This window comes from Narcine bancroftii, chromosome 1, assembly GCF_036971445.1.
Source record: "Narcine bancroftii isolate sNarBan1 chromosome 1, sNarBan1.hap1, whole genome shotgun sequence".
Classification (NCBI taxonomy): Eukaryota; Metazoa; Chordata; class Chondrichthyes; order Torpediniformes; family Narcinidae; genus Narcine; species Narcine bancroftii.
The window spans coordinates 384,900,025-384,926,909 of NC_091469.1; the positions used below are offsets into that span (position 1 = coordinate 384,900,025).

Genomic DNA, 26,885 nt, shown 5'->3' on the forward strand with positions numbered 1-26,885 from the left:
ATGAAAGAAATTTTGCACTTGACATTTCAAAATAAATACATACAAAATAGCATTGCAGAATGTTTGATTTATCTCACAAAATGTTAATCATTTTTATTGAAATATTTAAAAGCTTACATGAAGAATTTTTCATTTTTCACAAATAAATTTCCACCATTTCTGCCAAATGGATATATCTCATCCTCATACCTCCAAAAGGGGTCATATTCCTTTGCCCTGCTCTTCTATGTCCGTTCCCAAGTTTCATCTGCTCTCTTCCACGTCTGATCCCAAGTTTCATCTGCTCTCTTCTACATCTGTTCCCAAGTTTCATCTGCTCTCTTCTACGTCTGATCCTAAGTTTCATCTGCTCTCTTCTACGTCTGATCCTAAGTTTCATCTGCTCTCTTCTACGTCTGATCCTAAGTTTCATCTGCTCTCTTCTACGTCTGATCCCAAGTTTCATCTGCTCTCTTTTACGTCTGATCCCAAGTTTCATCTGCTCTCTTCCTTCTCCACTAACAAAGGTCCCAAACTCTCCTGCTACATACTGTCATTTGCGTGTGGCAGCAATAGAAAAAAATGTTTTCTGCCAGTATGACTGATTTCACCTTGTCCAAATGCATTCACACTGCAAGTACCATTTCACACTCTGGTTGGTTTTAATGTGCTAACTGGCATATGTAGCGGTATAATTGCTCTTCAAAAGCATCTTTAGAAAATGTTTGTAGTACTCGAGTTCTTCCAGCCTCTCCCATTTTTGCCCGTAATTCAGGAGTCCTGACAATCTTCTCCATGGCTGCGACGAAGCAGCTGGGCGAGGGTGGACACAAGAATCCAGTAACCCGATCTTGGACTGACTCGAGCGGCCCTCCTGAGTTGGCGGCGATAACCGGGCGCCGGGCATACATGGCTTCCAAAGGCACGATGCCGAAGTGCTCGTTGCTTGGAGTGTACAACACGCAGCAGCTGCGACGGAGAAGCCAAACCTTTTGATCGTCGGAAAAGGACCTGACGAAAGTCACACTGCTGCCCAGCTGCAGCCGGCCAGCCAGCTCTTGCAGATCCCGGTAATATTGCACGTTTTCCTCCAGCCTTTGATCGTAGCCTCCGGCCAGGACGAGGTGCACCTTCTGCCAGTCAGCCCAGTCCAACCTGGCGCGGAGAGAGTGCAAGGCCTCCAGGGCCAGACCCAAGTTCTTCTTCCGCTCGAACCGATTGATCGAGAGGAAAACGAGCTCCTTCTCGGGCGGCAGCTCGATGCCGGCGGCAGCCGGCTCCTTGTCCAAGGCGGCGAAGTTGAGAGATGGATAGAGCACGTCGGGCTCCAGATGGCGGAGCGAGCTGAAGGTGCGTCTGAACACCCCGGCCGTGAATCTGCTGTTGACAACCACCAGGTCAGCCAGGCCGGTGGTGACCTCCTCCAGCCAGTCGAGGGGCAGACGGTACAACCTTTGGATGGGCGTCCGTCTCTGAGACAGCAGAAGGTCGGGGAAGTGGCAGTAGAAGAGAACCCGCTTCGGGCGCCTGCACAGTTTGAGGAGGGGGATGCAGGCCGAGACCTGATCGCAGCAGATCACGTCGAACTCCTCTCCGCTCAGGAAGATCAGATAGAAGGCGACACACAACATGCGCAGGACAGCGAAGACGGCGTGCCCGCGGCCCAGCACACTGCGGGGCAGCCAGCCCCCCGCACACTGCACCCGCAGGTCGGGCTCCAGGCTCTCGGCGAAACAGTGCGCCGGATCGTGGTGAGCTGTCCAGATCTGCACCCGGCAACCGCGGCGGCGCAGCGCCAACGCCGCGTCGAGCACCAACCGTTCGGCACCACCGATCCCCAGGTCCGGGTGTAGGAATACCACGCTCACCATCGCCGGCCCTCGTCCGGGTCACTCTCTCTCTCTCTCTCTCTCCTGGCGGCTGGGCTGGGCCCGCAGGCGGACCTCAACCGGCCACGTTGCGCTCAGCTGTGCCTGAGCCAAAACTACTACTAACTCTGTAGAACAAAATGACAACTCAAGGAAAATGTGGGCGAGCGATTAAAAAAAAATTATGTGGTGTGATTTTTTTTCCCTCGGTGTTTAAATGCCTCTTTTTATTTTCTGGTGTGTAGATCAGGCGACGTGACGGCTGCCAGGCTCGGGTGGGGGTCCTGATTTGCGAGTCGTGGCCACTTTCCCCGGCTGCAGCGGATCTGTACCCACGGTTACTCGGCCTTGGGGGAGACGGCGGCGGCGGCATCACCACCACCACCATGGTTCGTGGCGTCCCTCATGGCGACAATCTCCAGGGATGTGTCCCCTCGTCACGTTGGGATTCTCGGGAAGGGCCGGGAGGGGAAACCTGGCAACTGGGATCGGGCCTGTAGATCTCGGCCGCCACTGAAGATTTCAGGGCCTAATTGAATCAACCTCTGTGTTTCTTCTATGAGGAAATGACCTTCCTGTCTTCCCCGGCCGTTTGTTTAAACGGACCTACTTGGCGGACTTATGTTGGTGGGGTTGGGGGGGGGGGAAAGGAGACATACAGTAAAGCCACGTCAGCAATAGTCAACAGCTGGATGACTTTCCTTCTGCATGTGTATCTGCAGTGAAAATCATTTGGTTGTTATAACTCGTGCAATGAAGACGACTTGTTATTTGAGTGTTAATATATATGTATCCTCTTTACCGACTCGTGCATTCATCCAGAGAAGCACAATTCAGCGCATAGCGTTCGCAGTTATGTTTTTTGATTCATCTTTTTGAGTTGAGGGTTTGACTCCATCGAGCTTTTGGGAATATAACCTTGATTGACGACCATTGTAGCATTCAAGACATGCCGTCTTTTGAATGAGATATTTTGCCACTTGTTCATTTTATAATCAGTGTAAACTCGTTAGCTGACAACAATGGCTACTGAAGTAATCTGTTCGGTGTGAATCTTTTCCATTTTGACAGTTTAATCTATATTCAAAAACTAATGAGGATTTATTTAATATTATTTAATTAATAGAGCCCCTGCAGTGTAATATTTTGTCAAAATAAAACCTGACTATTTACTATATAGTGATTATGAGGGATAGTGGCATCTGGTGGATGTGCTCATGTGTTTAGCTCAAAGCCAACTTCCATTGGATAGACCTAAAAAGTGATCCTTGCAACACCGATTTGTTGCTCCACTTTTAACTGGCTCAGTGGGATTGGAAGTGCTGATCCTACAAACCATAGTGATTCATTTTCAGATTGGAATGGATCAGTTTACTTAGATTACTTAATTTTTTCCAGGTTTGTAACCTTTAATCACAACTCCTGTTTTAAAATATGGCAAGGTCAGTATTGATGCCTGCCTGATTTTTGCTTGTACCTTGAAGAAGGGCTCAGGCCTGAAATGTTGGTAATACATCTTTACCTCCTATGGATGCTGTGAGACTGGCTGAGATCCTCCAACATGTGATTTTACTGAGTCAATATTAAAATTCAACTCCCAATACAATAAGAGGTTATAGTTTGTATCTTCATCTATTTTTACTTATGCAAGAAGATTTTATTCCATTTATGTTAATATCTTGTTTTGACTCTTTCAGCCTGGACCTGCTGCAAGTGCAACAAATGTTGGTGCCTCCAGCCGATCACCCGGTAAAGTCATGGCTCCACGGGCTGCTGGTGGTGGATCCACAGTGAGGCAGAGGTAAATATTTGGAAACTGGCATTATTATGGTAATTGGTATTTGTTTTCAGTAATACCCTGCCTGGTACTTTGTGAGATGGAAATGTGATTTAATTCTCAGAATTTAAAAATAGATTGGTTCTCAGAACAATCTAAGGTTCAAATGGCTTTTAAACTCTTAGAAAGATGTGTTGTGCTTCATACAGAATAACTTGCATATTTGGGAAATTAGCAGGATTAATATTGATGATTGTGGAGAGTCGTGAAACAGAAACTATACTCATCATTATCATGGAAAGAGATTACCAGATGGGCAGAGAAAAATATTGAGGGAGATATTCAAAGCCTCGGAGGAATTGCAAAATTCCCACTGACTCCTGGGAACCACTAGCCCATGTTACAGGGAAAGGTTAAACAGAGATTAGGACTTTATTCCCTGGAGCATAGAAGAATGAGGGGAGGTTTGATAGAGGTGTTTAAAATTATGAGAGGGATAGACAGAGTAAATGTAGATAGGCTTTTTACAAAAGGGTAAAGTGGTGAATGCAGGCTCAATTTTAACATTTAAGAAGAATTTGGACAGATACATGGATGGGAGGGGTACGGAGGGCTATGGACTGGGAGCACGTCAGTGGGACAAGGCAAAAAAAATGGTTCAGCACAGACTAGAAGGGCTAAAGGAGTCTGTTTCTATGATGACTGCTCAAAGTGGAGGAACAGCAGTTAGAATGGCATGGACAACCTCGAGGCCCTCCATTAAGGAGCAGGCAACAAACAATACACCACTTACTTCTTCAGCCCATAAATGACCATTTCCACAAGAATCTGCAGTTCCCACATTAATTTAATTAGCCATTTCAGAGCCCACAAAATCTGGTTGTAAGTCGCTTATCCTCAATCCAAGGAACTGCCTAAAACAGGGTCCCCAAACTTTTTAGACCATCAACCTCTTCAGGGACTACATAGTCCCTCATCAACCCCCAGGCATGGAATCCCGGTGCTGGACGGGATGGGTTGGTGGGGCGCGCTGGATAGAGTGACCAAGCATCCAGTTTTAAACCGGACAATGCAGCTTTTGAAACCTCTGTCCTCTGTTTGGTGCTTGGTGCTACCTTGAGCCAGATGTTAATTTGCCCTCTATTTGGGGGTGCAGGCCCTACACTCTAAATGGAGGACAGAAAGGGCACTTACCTGTTAAATACAGGGTCCGCAGGCCATGTGCGGCTGGCTGGTGCAAGCGCGATGAGGGGGGAAGCATGATGGCTGTGCACGAAGGTTCATGGCAGGTAAGCCTCCCACCATGCCCCCGCCCCGCACCCATGCTAGATGCTGGACGGGCAGGTAGGGAGGGTGGTTTGGAGGCGCTATTTTAAATTGACCCCTTGTGGTGTTATCAACCCCCTTTTGACCCCCCCGGATGGTACCATCGAGCCCTGAGAGTCAATATTGACCACTTTGGAGACCCCTAGCTTAAAATAAAGAGCAATTACTATTTTGTCACAACGGGTTAATGAAATGAAAAATTGCTAACTTTTTAGTGAAGCATTCTACAATGCCATAATGAAATGTGAGAACTGAATAAATGAGTGTTGGGTTTCCTTCTTCCATTTAGCACGAGATCTTTAGTTTAAGTCTTGAGCTACAAGTGATTTCAGTTGTCAGGAAAGTATTTTTGCCCTTGAATCACAAAGAAAGAAAAAATCTAGGCTTTTGTTTATGACTGCTGTTGTGCGACTAGGAAGATTTGTGCAAGTGACTATCTAGTTTAGGAAGATGAAGTTTTATTATGATAGTGCCACACTGTTACCTAGGCTTGCATTTAAATGTTTAGGCTAGTGACAGAGATTTTCTGGCACTTGAGGAAGTGTATTGGATCAAATAACTGGGTTAACCTTTTCTATTCTTGTTTGAAAATTGCCTGGCACATTGAAGTTTTTAAAGTATGAATGAAGTATATTCCAGGTTTTGGACTATTAGTCATTCTATTTGGATCCTTTGAAATGTTGGATTGGACAAACTGGTGTCCCTTTTGTAGAATTGAATTGAGAGACTTGATCTTCTCTGAAGAGTTAAGTGGCTGAAATGAAATGCATTGCTGGTTGTTAGTCTGTGTATTAAGCAGTTAAATTCTTTGTCAGAAGACTGAGTGGTAGTATGTGGTTTTTATTTACTTTTGAGAACTGTCAATTGTGGAACATAGTTTTGTGAAACAGAAAGATGTTCATTGGAATAGATACATCAATGTTTCTTCATTGAATGCTTGAATAGTCAAATTTTAAATTCACTTTTTGCATATTAGGAGCTATTAGTAATAACATTTTGTAAAATGGCATTAAAATCTTTCTCTTGGGTCCATATCGTTGTTTTGATTAGCTGCTACAACCATTTTATAGGAAGTAGTTTACTGCATGTGTGAATTCATTTGCAGCCGTTAAGTGACTAGTTAACTCAGACTTTTGAAGCGTGATTAATATTTTAGAGATTGAGATTTTTTTGTTTTTATTATTGTTAATATTGCTTTGACAGTCATTGAATAGCACTCAAAATGTGTAATTTTGAAGTCTCTTCAATTCCAAATATGGTAGAACTGGTATAAGTTTATCCAAATAAGTTTTTTTTTAAATGTCTGGATTATTGAAATGCCCTTCACATTTCATATGGTCCTGTAATGTGGGGTGTTGCTGCTTAATCATTTCTGGCAAGTTAATCACAGCATTTGTTGTGCCATCTTGCAATGAGGGTGTGTCAAATTCTGCTGGTTTGCTTAGTAATGGGAAGAGCCATAGGCTTTCTTTTATACTTGCAATTTTTGTTCAAGTGTAATGAACAGTGCAATTCTGAAAAGTTTCACTTAAATTGGTTGAAATATCTTCCAAATTCCCAGTGTGGGAAGTTACAGTTATGTTGAAGAAATATGAAGGGACTTTTTAATTGTGTGTCCATGTCTCTTTCAGGAATTATCTTTGGCTTAACCCTTCCCCACTAATCTTTTTTGTTGGGCCTTTTTAAGCTTTTCTTAAGGATGACCTACTCCAACTCTATTCTTGTGAGATGGCCAATGAAGCCAGTGCTGGAGAGGCAGACTCTTGCCCCCAGATGGGACAGGAGATGCAAATGACTTAATAGAAATCTATAAGGTGACAGAAGCAAATACCAGAGGACATCTGTACAAGGTGAGGGAAGGAAAGTTTGAGGAGGTGTCAGGGGTAAATTTTTTTTGCACAGTGTCGTGGGTGTCTGGAATGCATTGCCAGGGGTGGTGGTGGAGGCTGGTGCAATTGGGACATTTAAAAGACTCTTGGAAAAGTATATGGATGTAAGATTGGAAGGTTTAGATTGTTGAATAGGTTTATATAGCTTGGCATAATATTGTGGGTCAAAAGACCTGTATTGTGCTATAATGTTCTATGCTTAATGGATGAGCAGTTTAATTGTTGAAACCATCATTAATGCTTTTCTGCTCCACGTGCCAGATTCTAAGGAGTCATTGAAGATGGCGGCATAGGAAACAACAGATGATGGAATCTGGAGCAAATAAAAAAACTGCTGGAGGAGCTCAGTAGATAAAGCAGCATCTTTGGCAGCAAAGGAATGACTAACCTTTTGGGTTGTGACCCTGCATCAGGACTGCAGCGTCCTGCTTGACCCATCGTTTCTCCAGCAGTTTTTTTTTTGCGTCAGCAAGGATATTATAAGTCTTCAAAGAGCTTTTCAGCTGATCTTTAAATTATTACCATTCGGTAATCTTTTCCCTTTGATGAGGTTCAGAATATTGGGCATGTGACCAATGTTTCCTGCCCATTGTAGCTGATTTGAATGAACTTAGGGTTTTGATACGCAATATGTTAACCTGGATGAGGACATGGATTTTGGTTAACTTAGCATTCCAGTGGATTTGAAGAAGAAACATTGATATTATCTTTCTAGCAATGATTTGTCCAGGTCTGAGAAGCATAAAGGAAGAAAGGATCAGGTTTGTGCCAGGTCAGGGAAATTAATCTTGAGAATATCCTTTTTCTGAGTTGACCAAAGGATTCTTGAAGGTGATGTTAATGATTTGATATCATATTGCCTTTTTATGTGGCCATTATCCCCTCAGCAGCACTTCACTAGGTCCTAAAAGTGAAATATCTGGCCTTCAAATTGGAGATTAATAGAGTGAAAGTTCAAATCTGCAGCACTCTGGTTAGACTACATTTGAAATATTGCATTCAGTTCTGGTTGCCACATTACAGAAAGGATGTGGATGCTATGGAGAGGGTGCAGAGGAAATTACTAGGATGATGTCTGGATTGAAGAACATGTATTATGGGGTAAGGTTAACAGAGCTAGGACTTTTCTCTTTGGGGCAAAGAAGAATGAGAGATGACTTAATAGAGGTCTACAAGATTATGAGGTATAGATTGGGTGGACAGCGAGCATCTATTACCTGGGGTGAGAGTAGCAAGAACCAGAGGACATCCGTTCAAGGAAAGGAAATTTTAGGGGAAATATCAGCGGTATTTCCTTTTGCACATGGTAGTAGGCACTTGTAAAGCATTGGTGGTGGAGGCTAGTACAGTAAGGACATTTAAAAGACTCTTGGGCACATGGATACAAGAAAAATAGAGGGTTATGGGCGTACAGTAGGTTTATCAGTGTAAGGAAGTTTTAATTAGTTGTATAGGTTTCTATTGGTCGGCACAACATCGTGTCCCATCGTGTAGTGTTTAATATTCTAATGGGTTGTCCCTCAAGGACAAATATATCTTTGTAAATGTCTTAAGGCTAATAATTAGGTCTACATTCTGCATTTGTTTTAAACTGCAAAATTAATGGAAATTGGTAATGGTTGTGTTGCCATCTTGCATTATTTATTAAAGCTGAGTTCCATGTCAGTCTATATCAGTTGTGTGCCAGAATCATTCTATAGAACTTGTGGAGCTAGAATGCTAATACTTGTCACAATATAGGGAACTTCACACTCTGCTGACATGTTTATTCCTACATCAGTTCTTCTTGTGCACATGTAGGTTGCCATGACAGTAGGATATTTTGCTGTTGTTAAAAAAAATTATATATAAATGTAGGTCTTTGCTTGCCGAATGGCAGTAAATTCTGACAGAATGTGACTTGGAAAACAGAATGACCCCTGAGGGTTAACTCTCATTATACCTTGCGTGTTTCAGAGATGGTGCTTCATCTTGCAATAATGATATTGATCCTGTTAATTTGTTAGCTAAATAGCAGAAAGAGATAATGTGACCCTTATTTAATCTGGCGATTTACTGTGATGTATTTTCTCGTGAATAAAGATAAAATAATTATTTATACCCATGTTCAAATTAATTATAATCTGATTGTACGTGTACAATCTGATGAAAGTGTCTCTCTGGATCATGATACACGCACAGAAAGACACAGTACATAATGGTCGGATAAATAATCAAAATATATATAAATATTTGTGATTTACTCAGTTACAGCATACTATTCATCAATCTCAGCCTGTGGAAACAAGCTGTTTGCTAGCCTGGCATGCCTCCATAAGCATGGTTCTTGACCAGTGGGCCACAACGTGTTTTCATGTGGGTCTTTAAAAATGTTAAATAAAATATTTTTAAATTAGATAAAAGATGTGTTTCTTACAGAGCTCCCTTTGGTTTGAAAATATTGCTCAGTCATTGCCACTAAGTGGGTCATGGCATATTAGGCTGGAAGGCCTTAGGAATTGTAGGTGCTGCTGCTCCACCTTCCTGACTAATGAGAAGGTGTTGTAAGTCCAGGATAGGTCATCTCTTATGTGCACTCCTAGGAACTTCATGCTGTCCACTCTCTCCTCTGGAACTGTTGATGTGTAGTGAAGAATGATTGACCTTCATGTTCCTGAAGTTCACAATCATCTCCTTTATCTTGTCCCCATCAAGCCTCAGGTTGTTGTTCTCATAATTTTACGAGCCTTTCAACCTCCTCTCAGTTACGAGACTCATCATTTTTGCTGATAAGGCCCAACTACTATTGTATCATCTGCTAATTTGATGATTCTGTAAGAACTGAATCTAGCAGTGTAGTCATGTGCCAGTGATTAGCTTGGTGGGGCTTGAGGTTTTACTTCCAACCCAGAGAGACCGTGGTCTTTCCGTCAAAAAGTCCATAATCCATTCCATTTGCAGAGAGGGGTATGATTGTGTTGAACGCCAAGCTGAAGTTGATGAACAACAGCCTGGCAAACTGGAATGGGTCTAATGTTGTTGGAAGGTGTGTTTTTTAAAAAAAAATTGCATCTACATCTATATTACAAGACACAAAACACAACTAAAAACCACTATTGACATATGGCAAAAAATTGCCCCCTTACATGATTTTCACCATCAACCACACATGCAATCCCTTGGAAGGGGGCTCACCATTCCTGGAAGGTGTGCTTTCATTATTATAAACAGCAGTAGTCAATTAGCCCAGTTAGTGTCGCTTTCTTGGCCACCTGGATAATGAAGTGAGATGCTATAGATGTCTGTTATGACCTCCATTCAATTGAGACACACAGACCTTTAGTATCCAACCAGTTACTTTATCTGGACCTGCTGGCTTGTGTGGGTTCACCCCGGGTGATAGTTTGTTCATCAGGGTCTCTATTCGTCAGGTTGAGTCAAGGCTTTCTTTGTCACATTGTTTTTTTTCCTCATCAAACCATGCAGAGAAGGTATTCATCCTGTCAGCTAGGGAGGCGTCATTGATGCTGACCTGCGAGGTTGACTTTGTCAGCTATGGTTTGAATATCCTGCCACATGCGTCTTGTGTTGCTGGTGTCTGTGCATTCTTTTGGAGTACCCATGGTTTGCCGTCCTGATTGCACGGATGAGTTCAGCCCTTGCTGTATTTTTTATATTTTATTCATAGAGTTACAAACTCAAACAATTTCTAGTAATCAATCACAAATTACAGTTATCTACTTTGTACAAAATTTGCTGTTGAGTCCGAGCCACTTTAGCCTTTGCTGTTCTTGATGGTTGTTGTTTTTGGAACATTATCAGGTTAGGTAGGTTCACAGAGAGTTGAGCCTGGACACAGATGTTACAATTACAGGTAACTTTATTGAACACACAGGAGACAACGGGAGTACATCAAACTATACTTAATTACTTTACTAACATTTAACAATGGCACCTTGTCTCTCGAACCTGAAAGCAGCATCACGAGCTCTAAGTAATGCATGAGCCTCTGTGTTTCACCATAGTTTTGATTTGCTCTGGCTGTATAGCATTTGATTATCATGACATCCTCAATATACTTGCCCATATAGATAGTCACTGTACTGTGATTTCCAGTAATGTAATATTTTGCTATCTTTTTCAGAGGTATGGCTCTAATTTTAAAGTTTATGCTCACTCCTCATTCTCAAGCAAAAGGAATAGGTTTTAAATAAGGCAACAAAAGATGTTTTGAGTTAAAATGTTTAAAAATGGCAGATGCGAGAAATCAGAAATCAAAACATAGTGGAAGCATGAAAGAGGTCAAGGAGCATTTGTGGGAAGGGAAACAGTTAATATTTCAGGTGAAAGACTGTTGGAACTGGAAAATAAAAATTTATATGAAAGAGAAGATGATTTTAAGTTGCATAGGGATGGCAGGAAGGTTTGGCAAGAACAAAGTGATCAAATGAAAATGAGTTAATGGTCCAATTAGAGTGTGATTATGTGTTACTAATGGCACAGCTGGCAGATGTGTCCAGCAGGTCAATTAACAAGTGATTAAGTACAGCTTTATTTGTACCCAGAACCAACCTGCACCTTTTAGGGCATGTAGCAATATTCCATGCATAATTTATTTTTGTTTTATGTTTTTGACTTTGCCTTTTGTTTGGAATTAAAAATGTCTTTAGAAAAGGAATTATGCGTTATGAAAATGGGCATTGTCAGAAATTATTTTAGTTGGTTAAAAGGGGAATAATGTGATTTCACTCCTGTCCCTTGTGTGTCGCCTCCTGTCACAGTCAACCATGGGTACTGTGCCTCTGGTAGATTCTCCAGTGCGCAAGCCAGGGCAGTTGATCTAGAGATCCGTCTGTTGCCCATGCAATGGACTCCTCCCCCCCACCCCCCCAAGCTAATGACAGGAACAACAAAAATCGATACGGTTTGGAGCCAGCAGCATCACAGGAGTTGCCATTGCCAGCGCTGAGTACAGCAATTAGCTGCCTTCAGGACTCCGACTCTGGATTTTTCCTTGGGGGTTTATTCCCAAAGTCTTTCCCTTGAACGGGTATAGCCACAAGGCAGTGGAGGTTTGAAATTGGACTTTTCCCTCTCCTAGATGAGTTACCATCTGGTAAACGAGCCCCATCTGCCCAGAGCAACTGGTTTCAAGGCACCAGTAGCCCACCTTTGTCCCTTTTCCTGTCCGTGAGAACAGCTCCGCTGGTCATAAGAACTATGTCAACTTGAAGGCCAGGAGTTGGACTTGGCTGTTTGAGATGCACACCATGAAGAGGATTTTGTAGCAGTGGGAGCTCGTCCCCACTTCCATCCTTTGGGTATAACAACCTTTAAACCTGTCCCTTATTGCAGTGCTAATTAAGAAATAACAATGTGGTGTGGAGCTAATGTCTCTTTCCTCTTTTTCTCTCTCTTTCTCCCACCCCTTTTCTTCCCCAGGAAAGCTACCAATAGTGCAGTGAGCCGTGCTGGTCGAACTACTTCGACAGGTACCGGGGGAATGTGGCGGTTCTATACAGAGGATTCTCCTGGGCTCAAAGTGTAAGACATTTCACGAACTCTAAGTTATAATGTAGTCGCTATTCTTTGAGTTGAGATTCTGTTCTTCTAAAATTAGCTGTGTTAATTAATATTCTATTTACTATAAAATCCACTTGATTTTACACATTTCATTTTAGTTTTTTAATTGCTGATGACATAAGAATATACTTGTTTCGAATCATTAAACCTAATGCTGTGGATGGGGTAGATTTATCTACCTATTTAATACCAAAGACATCCAGGTTAATTGGGGTATTTTTCATTCATGCTAATTTAGATTCCAGGGCTTGTTTAACTATACATTTAACACAACATTTCAATAATACAATGCCCTACATTTGTATTGCACTCCATTTTTTTTCAGATAAGATCTTCATTTTCTACTTTTTAAAAAATAGGTTGATGAAAAAAATTCATTTGATCGAAGTGAAAACGATGTGAAGTGGAAATGTGTGTGCTTTATTAGTATCAATTTGAAAAATGGTTTTTAATTGGAAGAGTAGACTGTTGGTCAAATTGACTAGATGTAAGGAAAACTCTAATTCTTGATGCTTCTGTACTTGCCCCATTTTTCTCAATACTATGAGAGTGACTTAGTTATGGTTACATGGGAAATTGTTTGAAATGTTTCATTTGGAAGGTTTATCTGATGTAATATTTTTAATGTTTGTAATTGAAAGGGACCAATAGAAGTTCTTTATTGACTGTAGAGATGTGAAAACGATGATGAAATGTAATACTTTATGGAAGGCTGGTCAGTAGGTGTGCACATATGCTGTTTTAGAGCAGATTGTAGTAAGATTCTACACAAATGTAAAGAAATGTAGAAATATTTTGGATTTAATAAAAATTTGTAGGCTGTTACACTACTGGTGTGCTCTTGCATGTTTCTAGCAAGAGCTGCGAGATGGTCTTGTACTGTTAAATGTTCAGTATAAATGAATGTCTAAGAACTAACTCCAAAAGGGCATGGTACCAACCTTTTTTCAAACTGGCCTCAATTGTACCAATGCCCAAGAAGAGTGTGATAACCTACTGATCAGTGATACTCACATCCATAGTGATGAAGTGTTTTGAACACCTCCAACAGAACCTTACCTAAACTCATCAAACCACAGTCACATGCACCATCTTTGAACTCATCACTTCTGGACATCTCTCTCGCATGGTCTCCAACCTCTGTTTCCTAACTCGCACTGCTCATTTCTACCTCCAACCCAAGATCCACAATCTCAATTGTCCCTGCAAACCCATCGAACTGGTATACGCTTACCTCGACTTTGTTTTCTCTTCTCTTGTCCAGTCTCTGCCCACTGTGATAATCCATGATAATTCTCATGCCCTCTATCACTTCAACAACTTCTAGTTCCCTGATCTCGACTGCCTCATCTTTACCATGGACATCCAATCACTAGATACCTCAAAGCCCTTCATTTCTTTCTCAACTCTACAAAACTGGAAGTTTGTGAAGATTTTCATTGTCATTCCAAATCTCTGCAGACTCCTGAGAAAGTAGAGTTGGTGACATTCTTTCTTCACAATAACATTAGTGCGCCATACAAAGTGACAAGGATTAGTGGTAGGCTAGAGGATGGCAATTTTTGAGATCCAGTAGCAAGAAACTGTAAAGTTCTTAACAATGGAGAAAATTAAATTTTTAAAGGAGGAAAAACCCAACACCCAACCCCAACCAACCAATTTTCCCCTGCAGCCACTGCAACCGTGTCTGCCTGTCCCGCATCGGACTTGTCAGCCACAAACGAGCCTGCAGCTGACGTGGACTTTTACCCCCTCCATAAATCTTCGTCCGTGAAGCCAAGCCAAAGAAAAAAAGAGTAATTGTTGAAAATTTTCAAAACTCATTAAACACCAGCAAGGTACCAGACGATTGGAAAACAATCAATGTGACATTATTGTTCAAAAATGGAGAAGGTCAGTGTCACATTTGTGGCCCGAAATGTGAAGTTAATAAAACATTAAACACAAGTTTATCAGGTAAACTTCTCTGTGGCTTTTTATTCTCCGGTTTCCTTTTTTCTCCTGCTTGTGTTCTTATCTCTCTCTCATACCACGTGACTTCCGGTACATCTCATACATATTCATTATCATGACATCCCTCCTTTAATCAGAAATAAACTTTACCTTCACTTACCAATATCCCTCGGAAACATACAAACATCATAACTAATGGTAATACTATAACTCAACTACATAAAATTTACTTCCTACAGCATTCATACATGCACTTTATGATATAAGATTAAACACTGTCCCAAAGTTCTTATTAAAACTATGGCACAAAGTCTTCGTATCGTTTGGGCGCTTTCCGGTTTCGTTTCGGCCTGCCTGCGATATTGTCGTCGCTTCTCGGTTGTTCACTCTGGGCGTCGGAAATACTGCTCGCCACGGCTTCGGGTGTTTCTGGCGCTCTAGTCACTTCATCAGGAGTGCTGGTAACTGCCTCTGGAACATCATCAGGTCTCTCAGTTTCAGCATCTCGTATTGGCCTTTCAACCTCTTCACTCAATGTATCTCTGGACTGGTACCTTTTTACACTTGATACATTTCTCTTATACAGGACTCCAGTCGGAGACTTGACTGTCACCATACTGCCACTTCTGGATACGACAGTATAGGGTTGATGGTAATAAGGTGTGTCTAGCTTACCACCAGTTTCATGCCTCACTAGAACATTATCTCCTGGCATGATGTCTGAGTACTCACGTTTCGAATCTGTGTACAGCTTTGCTGCACCTTTCTTTTCAGCATCGTGGTCCCTCATCTCCTGGTCGTCTCGGATTTCCTTTATTTCTGGCATTTTTGTGCGGATTTTTCTCCCAAAAAATGCTTCTGCAGGACTTTTTCCAGTGGTTGGATGAGGCGTTGCTCGATAGACAGCCACATAAGATAGCAATGCTTCTCGCCAATTTTGTCCTTCTGCGTGTGCAATCCTCAATCGTTTTTCAATGGACTGATTTTGTCTCTCTACTTCTCCGTTGGATTGCGGCCATTTCAGAGTTACTTTATGATGGTGGATACCTGTGGTCCTCATGTATTCCGTAAATGTCTCTGAAATGAATTGTCAGAGTATAATGTAACAGGTAATCCATATCTTGCGAATATCTCTGCTAATGCTTGTATTGTTTTTTCAGTGGTTGTGGACTTCAACACCACGTACTCATAGAATCTGCTGTAGTAATCTATCACTACCATAATTGATTCACCCGTCGGTAAAGGTCCAAGAAAATCAACAGCTACGTCGATCCATGGTCCTGTCGGAAGTTGCGTACTCCGGATCGGTTCTGGCAGATTACTCCTACTTGTGATTTGACATCCGTGACAAGTTTTAACAAATTTCTCTGCGTCTTTATCACAACTTGGCCACCATACCTTGGTCCTGAGGTTTTTCTTGGTACCAACAATACCTAGGTGTCCTTCATGCACTAAGGATACGATCTTCAGTCTCAATCTTTGCGGAATCACCAATCTGCAACCTCTTAATACACATTGTCCGATGCAACAAAGTTCGTCTCTAATGGGAATGTAAGCCTTGTGAGTACACTTGTCCCATTGTCCACTCTGTATGCATTCTCTTACTTCCATGAGTTCTGGATCACGTTCGGATTCTCTCTCGACTTCCTTCGTAGTCACAGCTTTCGGTGTCGCCTGAATAGCTACGAAGCATACAAAGCTCTCTGTTTCTGTTCCCAATTCTGACTTGGATTGTGGACCTCCATCCTTCACCAATCTGGACAGCGGATCAGCAATGTTTGCTTTCCCTGCAATGTGGATTATTTTATATTTGTAGGGTTGTAGTCTGAGTACCCATCTCTCTATTCTGGCACATGGTTTGGATCTAGGTGCATAGATCACCTCTAATGGCTTATGATCTGTGATGAGTTCAAATTCAATGCCGTATAAATATGCATGGAACCTCTCACAGGCCCATACAAGTCCGAGTGCTTCTTTCTCTGTCTGAGAGTATCTTCTTTCCACATCTGATAACGATCTGATAATTTTGGCTTCGACTTTCCCACGAAGTCCAAACGGAGTTCTGCACACTGGTTGCGCCTTGGGTTTGACCGTTTCATCTACCGCTAGCTTCAATTGTCGACCTTTCAGCTTTCCTACTCCTTGGAAGACTGCGGGGAATTCTTGCTTCATATCCTCGTATGACTGAATTTAATTGACACAAGCTCCAATATGAAGTATTGCCAGGTCTTGCGCTGTGCTTCTACCCTCTCTTCTATGACCATAAACTCTGCTTCGGTGTACTTATCTCCAGCTTCAACAGGTGCAGTTTAAACATCCAATGGTCTGCAATGGCTTTGTTGCTGTGTATGGATACAGTTTCTTGGAACACTTCTTTGAGGTACAGATGATCTTTTTCCTTTTCAACTTCTCCCATAAATGTCGATCAATCACATTACTGTCACTGCCTGAGTCTACAATGACCTGCACTGTCACTCCACCAATGATCACTGGGACCTTCTCATGATGTACTTCATTCAACGTAAATTGGTAACAACTTTGTCCCTCCTGGGTATCATCATCGTCACCGTCTGTCTGGCGAATGGTATCTTTCTTTCCAGGATACTTTCCTTTCCCCCAGGCTTTTCCTTTGCAAGTTGTACTCTTCCTCTTCTGGTCTGCATTGGACTTGCTTTTGCACTTCTTTGCAAAGTGGTCCTTACCTCCACACTTTCTGCAAACTTTGCCTTTGGCCGGGCAATATGGGTCTTTTCCAAAGTGACCTCGGTTTCCACATCGATAACACTCCACGTCCTGTGTCGACGTATATCTTGGCTGATTATGGCGATGTGAGAGCCTCTTAATTTGCTGGCTTGAGTTGTCTTTCAGGGTCATGGTGTGAAATTGCCCTTCAACAGCCTCTAATGCAGCAGCAATGGTTAAAGCATCGGTGAGTTCCAACTCACTCCCTCTTTCCAGTAGACGTCTTCTGAGTTTATCTGATCTACAGTGCTGTACGACTTGATCCAGTAATTGGTTGTCCAAATCAGCTGGCATGTAATTGCATCCAACAGCTAGCTGGCGTAGTCTCGTCACGTACTGAGCAATTGTCTGGCCATCTTCTTGTCTCGTTTTCCGAAACAAATGGCGTTGAAATGTTGCATTCGGTGTCACTGCATAGTGTGCATTTAATGCATCTACCGCTTTCCGGTACTCATCTTTTCTTCCAGTTTTCAAAAGTGTCTTAAATGTTTCCTGAACTGCAGGTCCAGCAGTGAAAAGAAGTAACGCCCTCCTCTGCGCTTTTTGTTCAACTGTACCGGTATCTAGAAATAGGCCACGACTGTCGGCGTAGGATTCAAATTCTTCCAGCCATGCCTTCCACTTCACACTTACAGTGCTTGCATCACCAGTCGGGTCAAAATGAGCAATTCCACTATGTGTTAGAAAGTCACTGTCTGCACCAGCCATGAGGAAATACTTCATCCTCGTCGCCAATGTCACATTTGTGGCCCGAAATGTGAAGTTAATAAAACATTAAACACAAGTTTATCAGGTAAACTTCTCTGTGTCGTTTTATTCTCCGGTTTCTTTTGTTCTCCTGCTTGTGTTCTTATCTCCCTCTCATACCACGTGACTTCCGGTACATCTCATACATATTCATTATCATGACAGTCAGAAGCTGAGAACAATAAAGTAGCTCTTATGAAGCACCTTGACATAAAGTGTTCAGTTGCACCTTTTGCCTCCACAGTTGCTGAATGATTCACTGAGTTCTCACATTCTGCTTTTTGGCAGGGAACATCAATCGCTGGGTACTTGTTAGTCATTAATAACTAATTATTTAGGAAAGTCAAACTAATCAAATCTAATCAACATGATTTTTAAAAAAAATTAAGAGACGGGTGTATAAATTGAAAGCCCATTGTATTGGAAGAAGTTTGTTACTGGGGGATTGAAAGCTAACTCATGTAGAAAGCACATTTGAAATAAATAGGTCCTTTTCAAGCGAGAGGATTGTAACTGTGGAGTTCCTCAAGGATTGGTTTTTGGCTCTCAATTGTCCTCTATTTGTATTGATGAACCAAAAGAGTGAACAACAATGTAAGATTTCAAAGATTGCTGCTGTTATTAAAAATTGATGGAAGGCATGTTGTGCTAAGGACATTGAAATTCTGCAACAGGTAATTGATAGATCGAATGATTAAGTGAGAACCTAGCAAATGAAAGTTGATGAGTAATTGAGGTCACACTATGGTAAAGGGAATCAAAAGTTGGATTCTTACCTAAAAGAGAAAGCTCAGAGGGATCTAGACGTTCACAACAAAGTTAGTTAGCAGGTCTAACAAATAGTTAAGAAAGCAAATGGTTAGTCTTTATTGTGAAGGAGTTTTGGAATTTAAGATTCTGGGGAGTCATTATCACAGTCAGACATGGTGAGGCCAAACCTAGTATATGGTGTCTAGTTTTAGTTCTAATGTACCTAAACAAAAGAATATATTATAGGAGGCAGTTCAAAGGAGATTCATCAGGGTCATTTCTCAGTGAAAGAGTTAACTTGTCAAATGAGCTTGTACTTAGTAAAACCGAGAGTACCTGGTCATAGCCTTACGGTATTTAACTATTTTGCCTAATGATTAGAAACATTGTAAAAACTCACTAAATTATCAATTATGAGAAGTGCAAAGATGAATTTTCAGCTGTAGACTGCCGCTTGTGCTCTATTTTTATTAATTTCAATTGTGATCAGTCCTTTAACAACTTGGAAACAGCTGTTTCATGTCTAACATTTTTAATTGAGAGTTTTATTGTCTTGTGTCCCTTTTGCTGAAATATGCTATCTTGTTATTGACGATTTTGTCTTGATTTAAAATGGTATTGGATGTAATGGGAGATTAATTGACAGAACTGTTTTTAAATATGTTGTAAGATCGGATAGATAACCAAATGCAGTATAACAAGCCAGGTTTTCTTCCAGAGAACTGTTTGTAAGTAGGAAATTAATAAAAACAGTGTATGGGAGAGTAAGCAGATGCAGGAAGAGTGAACCCTGTTGTCCTCGCTACCCTAGTAGTGAGTGAGTGAGTGCTCTGTGCTCTTAATTGTTGCAGTTTAAGGGGTGGGGAGATGGGCAGTAGTGAAGTCCCTTTCCCACCCAGCAGATGTTCATAGCTCCCAGCAAATCTTTCCTCGCCCATCCCATTGGACTCCCAAATATTCAGTTGTATGTACAGTGTTCATAAACCGGAAAGAAGAACGTGCTGTTGAAAAGGGCAAAAAAAATGTATATTCTGGAAATCAGAAGTAAAAAACAGAAGAATTTCAGAATATGCTGCCGATCAGGTAGCATGCATGGAAATAAACAAAATTAATGTTGTAGGCTGTTGGCCCTACAACTGACCTGGAAAAGTAAGTGAGTGAGTGAGAGAGAGTGAATAGCATATTAGAACTCTTGAGATGCAGAACACAATTGCTGAAAACGAATAAAAAATAGAATTCTGGAAATTGCCAACAGACCAGGTATTATCTTTGCAGAGGGGGGAAAAATAATTTTACAGGTGGATAATTTGCATCAGGACACCATCAAGCTGAATTTGTGTTTGAAAAGAATGATATAGGTCAGAGTGGGATGGGGAGTTGAAGTAATTGTAAACTCAAGATCATTCTTGGTGTTTTGCAAATTGGTCACCGAATCTGCATTTCTTCTCTCCAACTTGGAGGAGATTGCATTAAGGATAACAAATTAATGCACAATATTGGTGAATGTGCAAGTGAATTGCTTTCTCATTGAAAGGACTGTTTAAGTCCTTGAATGTGAGAAGAGTAAGCATTGCATTTCTTACAGGAACATGGAAAACTGCAATGAGAATTAATGAATGAAGTTATGCAGAACAGTTATTTTGTGCACACTGTATTGATTATTGTTGAATGTTTAAACACAATGCTGGAGAAACTCAGCAGGTCAAACAGTCTACTTCATAGAGCAAAGATACATCACCAACGTTTCAGGCTTGAGCCCTTTATCAAGGTATATGCCTGCTTACGTTCTCTAACATTGTGTTTAAACATTCAGCAATAATCAATACTGTGTCTGCAGACTTTCACGTTTTACTAATGTTGAATGTTTAGTTCTTTAAGAGCTTGTAGCCCTTTGTCTTTAACAAAAAATTGACCCAAATGAGAAGCGCAATTCATTTTAGAAAGTACCATACCACATACTTAATAGATGTATTATGTTAATTAAAAAATATATAATTAAGTAATCAACTTAGCAGGATGAAAAGTATACAAAAGAGTTGCATAAGCATACTACTTTTTAGCTTGACAACTAAATTGCAGCATAATTACAAATAAATAGCATTATTATTTTGCACTTCATATCCACGTAGTGGGTTATGATTGGGGCAGTAACCTGCTAAGTGCAGCCATGAGTGTTCCAAAGAAATAAAAATTGGATGTTGTTTTATGTGATATTTGGCATAATCTTTTTGATATACAAAAAAAATTCACAACTGTCGAAAACTCCTACATTTAATGACCTTTTATTTGGTTGTCTTTTTTTTATGAGATGTCAATCTCCTGCTTGTTACAGTGAGATAAGGTGTGAACTGATAAAGTCACACCAGGCCATTTCTTCAGTGTGTTGGGCGAAATAGTTCAGACTCTGTGACAATCAAGGAAGATGACACCTGTCTGGCCATTCTAATTGGGGAAGATTTATTGTGTCGTTCACAGAGCAAATAAAAAAGCCACCTCTACTGAAAACTTAAGACCTGAATACACTTTTCATTATATTTTGACAATTATGATTGGTGGTGGGAGTATTTTAAATATATTTATTTACAGGTCTCCATTAACATTCTGGACTCTGTTTTGTAGAAGCCATCTCAGTGAAGTATCAGAGATGGAGCTAAGATGCACCAAATATGGCTTTTCTAAATGTCTAATTTAAAAGAAGAGAGATTTCACTCAAATAATTTTCTCTAAAGAAAGCCTGTCAGAACTAAAGGTCCATTATTGAATTTGAAATGTAATGTTTTATAATCTGGAAGAGAAGGAAATGAATTTGAATGACATCAATACTGACTATTTGTGGGTGTGTTACAATTTTGGAGTAACATGCTTATGGAGTGCAAACATTACAAATGGAACAACTTTCCTTGACTTTATTTGTTTCCTAGTACAGGTTGTATCTCACTTATCTGATGCTCTGTGGTCTGGCAACTCCAATGGTCTGGTACATTTGAATCTGCCCCCCATTAGTACAAACTCTTTACAGTATTTGTGTGGGACTCAAACTCTGGTCCCAATTGCTGGCATTGTAAAGGTGTTGCACTATCTGTGCTGCCTCACAGTATTATTTCCTGTTTTAAGCTTTGTTCCACTTTTGATATATTTACATAGGGGTTCCCATAAGGGTCAATTTCTGTTTTCTGGCATTTTCTGTCATCTGGCAATGGCCAGGTTCCAACGTCACAGGATTAAAGAGGATCAATCTGTATTGCGTGCAATGCACATACAGTATTCTTGATTAAATCTCACCAATGTCTCTATTTCCAAGAGTTACTTTTAAGTTAATAATAGTGTTCAAAAGTTCTTCGCATGTACATTGTAACAATTAATTTGATGGTCATAACAAGTGCAGGTAATCCAGGATTTGGTTAAAGTGGTAGATCTTCAGGAACAACTTAGATGAGGAGAAAAATGGAGAGATGAGGAGTTTGGGTCTCAGCAGCTAGAGGCATGGGTGTCTGTGGTTTAGCAAGAAAAATCATGAATGAGTAAGTTGTCGGAATTTGGACAGTTCAGAGACCTTGGCAGGTGGTAGAAATGGAGAAATAAACACTGGTAAGAAATTTTAATTGATATTGCTGTGCAAAGAGTCAATGAATACAAACACAAACACAGAATAACTGTACAGGTTAGCAGACAAGCAGAACTAGATGTGTTGTAGTAATGAGTTTAAATGCTGCAGATGGCAAAAAAGGGGAGGATGGCAAGCTCCTATTAAGTTGTCATGTCTACATATTTTCAGCAGTTATCACCTGAGTTACAAGCAAAGATGAAGAAAGTATATTTTTGAGGTACATTTTCCCTTCTATGCTTAATCTTGCATTAAATGTATCCAGTATGTGTGTAATTGGCATCTGTTAAAGCTTTCTGAAAAGGAGTTGTTACCAGTAATCTGATGACCAGGCTTCAGTAGTGTCCCTGTCTTTGTCATCAGACATCTTTAGTAAGTGTATATCAAAGATCTTTTCTACACAGCCCCAACATCTTACTTTCGTGAAGGCCTGCAACATTAAATATTGTATTTGTGAAATGAACAAAATGCCTGTCTTAAGTGAAAAATTAGATGCATGGTCCAATTCATGTTACTTTAGTCTTTTGATTATAGTTTCTTGTTGGAATTATTGTAACCATTTACTCTTTTAATGGGTGCATAATTACTCTTTTTGTTGGTCCTTAAGTCATTTCAGTTTTGTAATGGTTTGAGTAAATGGTATCTATTTGCATTTTAGGGTAATATTTTGTTTCTTGTGTGATGTTACTTTTTTTTGGAAGGTCATAGTACCTTGGATTTGTATGTCAATGTTCAATGAGTTTATCAGCTTTGACGGTGTTTCTAAGAATATGCACTCATTGATCAGAGGCTTTCAATACCTTGTGTTCATTGTACACATGGGAAATGAAACAGGAGCTTTATGTCAAAGTGCATACTTCAACTAATAACTTCAATGAAACAGATGAGTTCAAGATCAAAAAGCAACTTCCCTGTTCAAGACTGATTCCTTTCATTTTAAGATTCATAACATATTTAATCTCCAACCACATCTTAAAAAAAAACACAAAGCAATTTTTGAAAGTAAGAAGAAAACTCAATTTCTATCTTAAATAGTTTCTGCTCAGAATTTACAGTTTAATGTAGCCTTTTCATCTTACATATTCATAATTCTGGTGGCTGTCACGCTTTTACAATATCTCCTTTGAATTATTTTTGCCTCAATCAATAATACTTTGTTCTCAGAATATAGCATTTGATGCTGAGTCCAATTTAGAACCATGGAACATTACAGCACAGAAAACAGGCCCTTTGACCCTTCTAGCCTTTGCTAAACTGTTACTTTGCCTAGTCCCACTGACCTACATTCAGTCCACATCTCTCCCATCCCTATACCTTGTCTAAATCTTTCTTAAGTGTTGAGCCTACATTCACCACTTCAGCTGGCAGCTCGTTCCATATTCCCATCACTCTCTGTGTGAAGTTGTTCCCCCAAACATTTCCCCTTTCACCCTTAACCTATATCCTGTGGTTTGTATCTCACCTAACCTCAGTGGAAAAAGCCTACCTACATTTACTCTGTCTATACCCCTCATAATTTTAGAAACCTCTTAAATCTCCCCTCATAGAACCATAGAACATTACAGCAAAGTAACTCGGGTGATAACTGCTGAAAATATGTAGACATGACAACTTAATAGGAGCTTGCCATCCTCCCTTTTTTTTGCCACCTGCAGTATTTAAACTCATTACTGCAACACATCTAGTTCTGCTTGTCTGCTAACCTGTACAGTTATTCTGTGTTTGCTGAACTTCATTGACTCTTTGCACAGCAATATCAATTAAAATTTCTTACCAGGGTCTATTTCTCCATTTCTACCACCTGCCAAGGTCTCTGAACTGTCCAAATTCTGACAACTTACTCATTCATGATTTTTCTTGCTAAACCACAGTCCTAGTCCATGCCGAACTATTTTTATTTGCCTAGTCCCACTGACCTGCACCCAGTCCATAGCCCTCCATATCTCTCCAATCCATGTACCTGTCCAAATTCTTCTTAAATATTAAAATTGAGCCCACATTCACCACTCCAGATTATTGCTATAAATGATAAGCAACAATGGCTCCAGCACCGATTCCTGAGGAACACCACTAGTCACAGGCCTCCAGTCTGAGAAACAATCATCCACCACCACTCTCTGGCTTCTCCCGTCCAGCTACTGTTGAATCCAGTTCACTACTTCGCCATGAATACCTAGCATCTGAACCTTCCTGACTAACCACCCGTGTGGAACCTTGTCAAAGGCCTTATATATAGACAACATGCTCAGCCTTTCCTTTGTCAACTTTCCTGGTAACCTCCTTGAAAAAATCTAAAAGATTTGGTTAAAAGTGGCCTATTACGCACAAAGCCATATTGACTATCCCTAATCAGTTTCTGGCTATCCAAATAATTATATATTTGACCTCTTAGAACACCTTCTAATAATTTACCTACTACTGAGGTCAGGCTCACTGGTCTATAATTCTTGGCTTACTTTTGGAGCTTTTTTTAAAGAACAGAACTACGTGAGGTTCCCTCCAATCCTCCAGCACCTCACCTGTGAGTTAGGACATTTTAAATATTTCTGCACTAGCCTCCCTCAAGGTCCAAGGGAATAGTTTGTCAGGCCCTGGAGATATATCCACCCTTATTTGCTTTAAGACAGCAAGTACTTCCTCCTCTTTAATCTTTATAGGTTCCATGACTTCACTGCTTGTCTTCCTTCCTTCCCATTTCCTGAAAGAATACTGAAAAAAATTTTTTAAGACTTTAACCCATCAGTTTTGGCTCCATCCACTCTGATCATCAAGGGAACCAATTTTGACCTTTTATTATCCTTTTTCTCTTAATATATCTGTAGATACCCTTAGGATTTTCCTTCACATTGTCTGCCAAAGCCTTGATTTTTTTTTCTTGAGGGTTTTCTTGCATTTTTTATACTCCTTAAGTACTTCATTTGCTCCATGTTGCTTATACCTGTTATACCCCTCTCTTCTTCCGAAACAGATCCCCAATATCCCTGAAAACCAAGGTTCCCTATGCCAGCTATCCTTACCTTTAATCCTGACAGGAATCCATACAAACTCTGTACTCTCAAAAATTCACGTTTGAAGATCCCCCACTTACCTCACACATCTTTGCCCGAAAACAGCATCTCAATCCATGCATTCTAGATCCTTTCTCATTTCTACAAAATTGCCCTTTTCCCGAGGCCCAGACCTATCCCTTATTCTACATTCTGCATTATTAGTCTTAATTAGATTGGAAAACAATGAGATTAGATATTTTGAAGGGGAGAACGCTACAATGTAATGAAGAAAAAGAGTATGGAATTTGACAGTTGACACAGGCAAGAAGGATTGAATTTCTGCCTTTTGTGCTGGATAACTTGGCATTTAATTTTTGAGATAGAAATTGTCCTATTTTGTTTTTATCTATTTTAAGATTTGCTTGGAAAAAAAATCTGTTAATATTATAACCTAAATTCCTTACTAGGCAAGATCAGAGAATATGAACAATAATAAAAAGGAGATATAGCTTGATGCCAGCCTTTTGAGTTCTAAAACTAAAGTTGGTATGACTTAAAATTAATTTATTGTCTTTGGTATTTCAACTTTATAAACAATAATGGACTTCAGATTTATCTCCTAGATGACCAAAATTGTTCTGTTTCTGAACAAGTGAGCGACAAGAGCAAGTGGGGCTTTAGGTCTGGATCTGAATATTTAAATTTAATGTTGTTGTAAGCTATCAAGAATTGGGCAGGAACAGCTTTGTGTGTGGTTAGACTGTGGTCAAGATTTCCTGCTTGTGCAGAATATACAATATTGTGATAACTAAACTATCCTTCAATATTGAATTGTAATTAAACCTATGCCTTTTTGGCCTGCACGCTCGAAGGGTTGGATCAAAACTTGGTTAGGATAAAAAGATAAGCTCCTGTGGCTGTTAAAGACTGCCTTAAAATATAGATACTATTGCTTCACCTTAACTTCACTGAAGGAATAAATGAACGTCAAACTGTGAGGAGATTTAGTTTATGAATCCAAAATTTTGTTCCAGTCATACCTGTGCAAACATTTTTTTAAGCTCATATTCATGATTTTAAGTTCATATTTAATTTGTTTATCAAGAGTGAGAAATGCCCACAATTAATAATGTTCAGAGCAATGCATTCTCTCGTTTGAGCAGTGACATTGTAATGTAGTACATTGTATTGATCTACCACTAGATGTCTCTTTTGTCCTTTGAATTACTATTATTTTGCCATTGGAAGCAAAAGCAAGCAGTGTTGTGCTGTTAAGTGTGCTGCTATTGATTTTTTTTTCCTCTCTCTTCTCAGTGGGCCTGTTCCTGTGCTTGTCATGAGCCTACTATTCATCGCTTCAGTATTTATGCTGCACATCTGGGGCAAGTACACTCGCTCCTAGACCAGTCTTCAACAATTTTCGTTAGGTTCGACCTAATGTTTTCATTCATCCTGGACCAAAAACATATTTTTATGAGAACTGATTTCTGATGTATTCCATCTTGCATTCTACTTTGTAAATTAAAATGAAGATTCTCAAAAGACTGGGTGTGGACTCAGTCTTTTTCCTAAGGAGAAAGTGCTGTATTAAATTGGACTTCCAAAATCTTTGTTGAAAGTTTCTTTCTGAACTTGTTTTGCATTGTTGTAAAACAGTTCATTAATACTCTATTAAAAACGTATTAGTTATTCCTATGT

General features: G+C 40.3%; 1 protein-coding gene and 1 long non-coding RNA gene across 5 annotated transcripts in view; one reads left to right on the plus strand and one right to left on the minus strand.

Annotated features, from left to right (window-relative positions):
• LOC138751371 (uncharacterized) overlaps positions 1–2,473 on the minus strand; it is a 34,777-nt gene extending 32,304 nt beyond the window's left edge. For all 4 annotated transcript variants that reach the window (XR_011349871.1, XR_011349875.1, XR_011349870.1 and 1 more), the window contains exon 1: positions 1,848–2,473. This is a non-coding gene — a long non-coding RNA (uncharacterized lncRNA). The remainder of the gene's footprint in view (positions 1–1,847) is intronic.
• Positions 787–26,876, plus strand: sec61b (SEC61 translocon subunit beta). Its single transcript, XM_069913561.1, has 5 exons — positions 787–1,730; positions 2,093–2,236; positions 3,545–3,648; positions 12,261–12,362; positions 26,502–26,876. The coding sequence occupies exons 1-5, from the start codon at positions 1,311–1,313 to the stop codon at positions 26,587–26,589; spliced, it is 858 nt and encodes a 285-aa protein (XP_069769662.1). The 5' UTR covers positions 787–1,310; the 3' UTR covers positions 26,590–26,876.
• Positions 26,877–26,885: the final 9 nt, after the last annotated feature.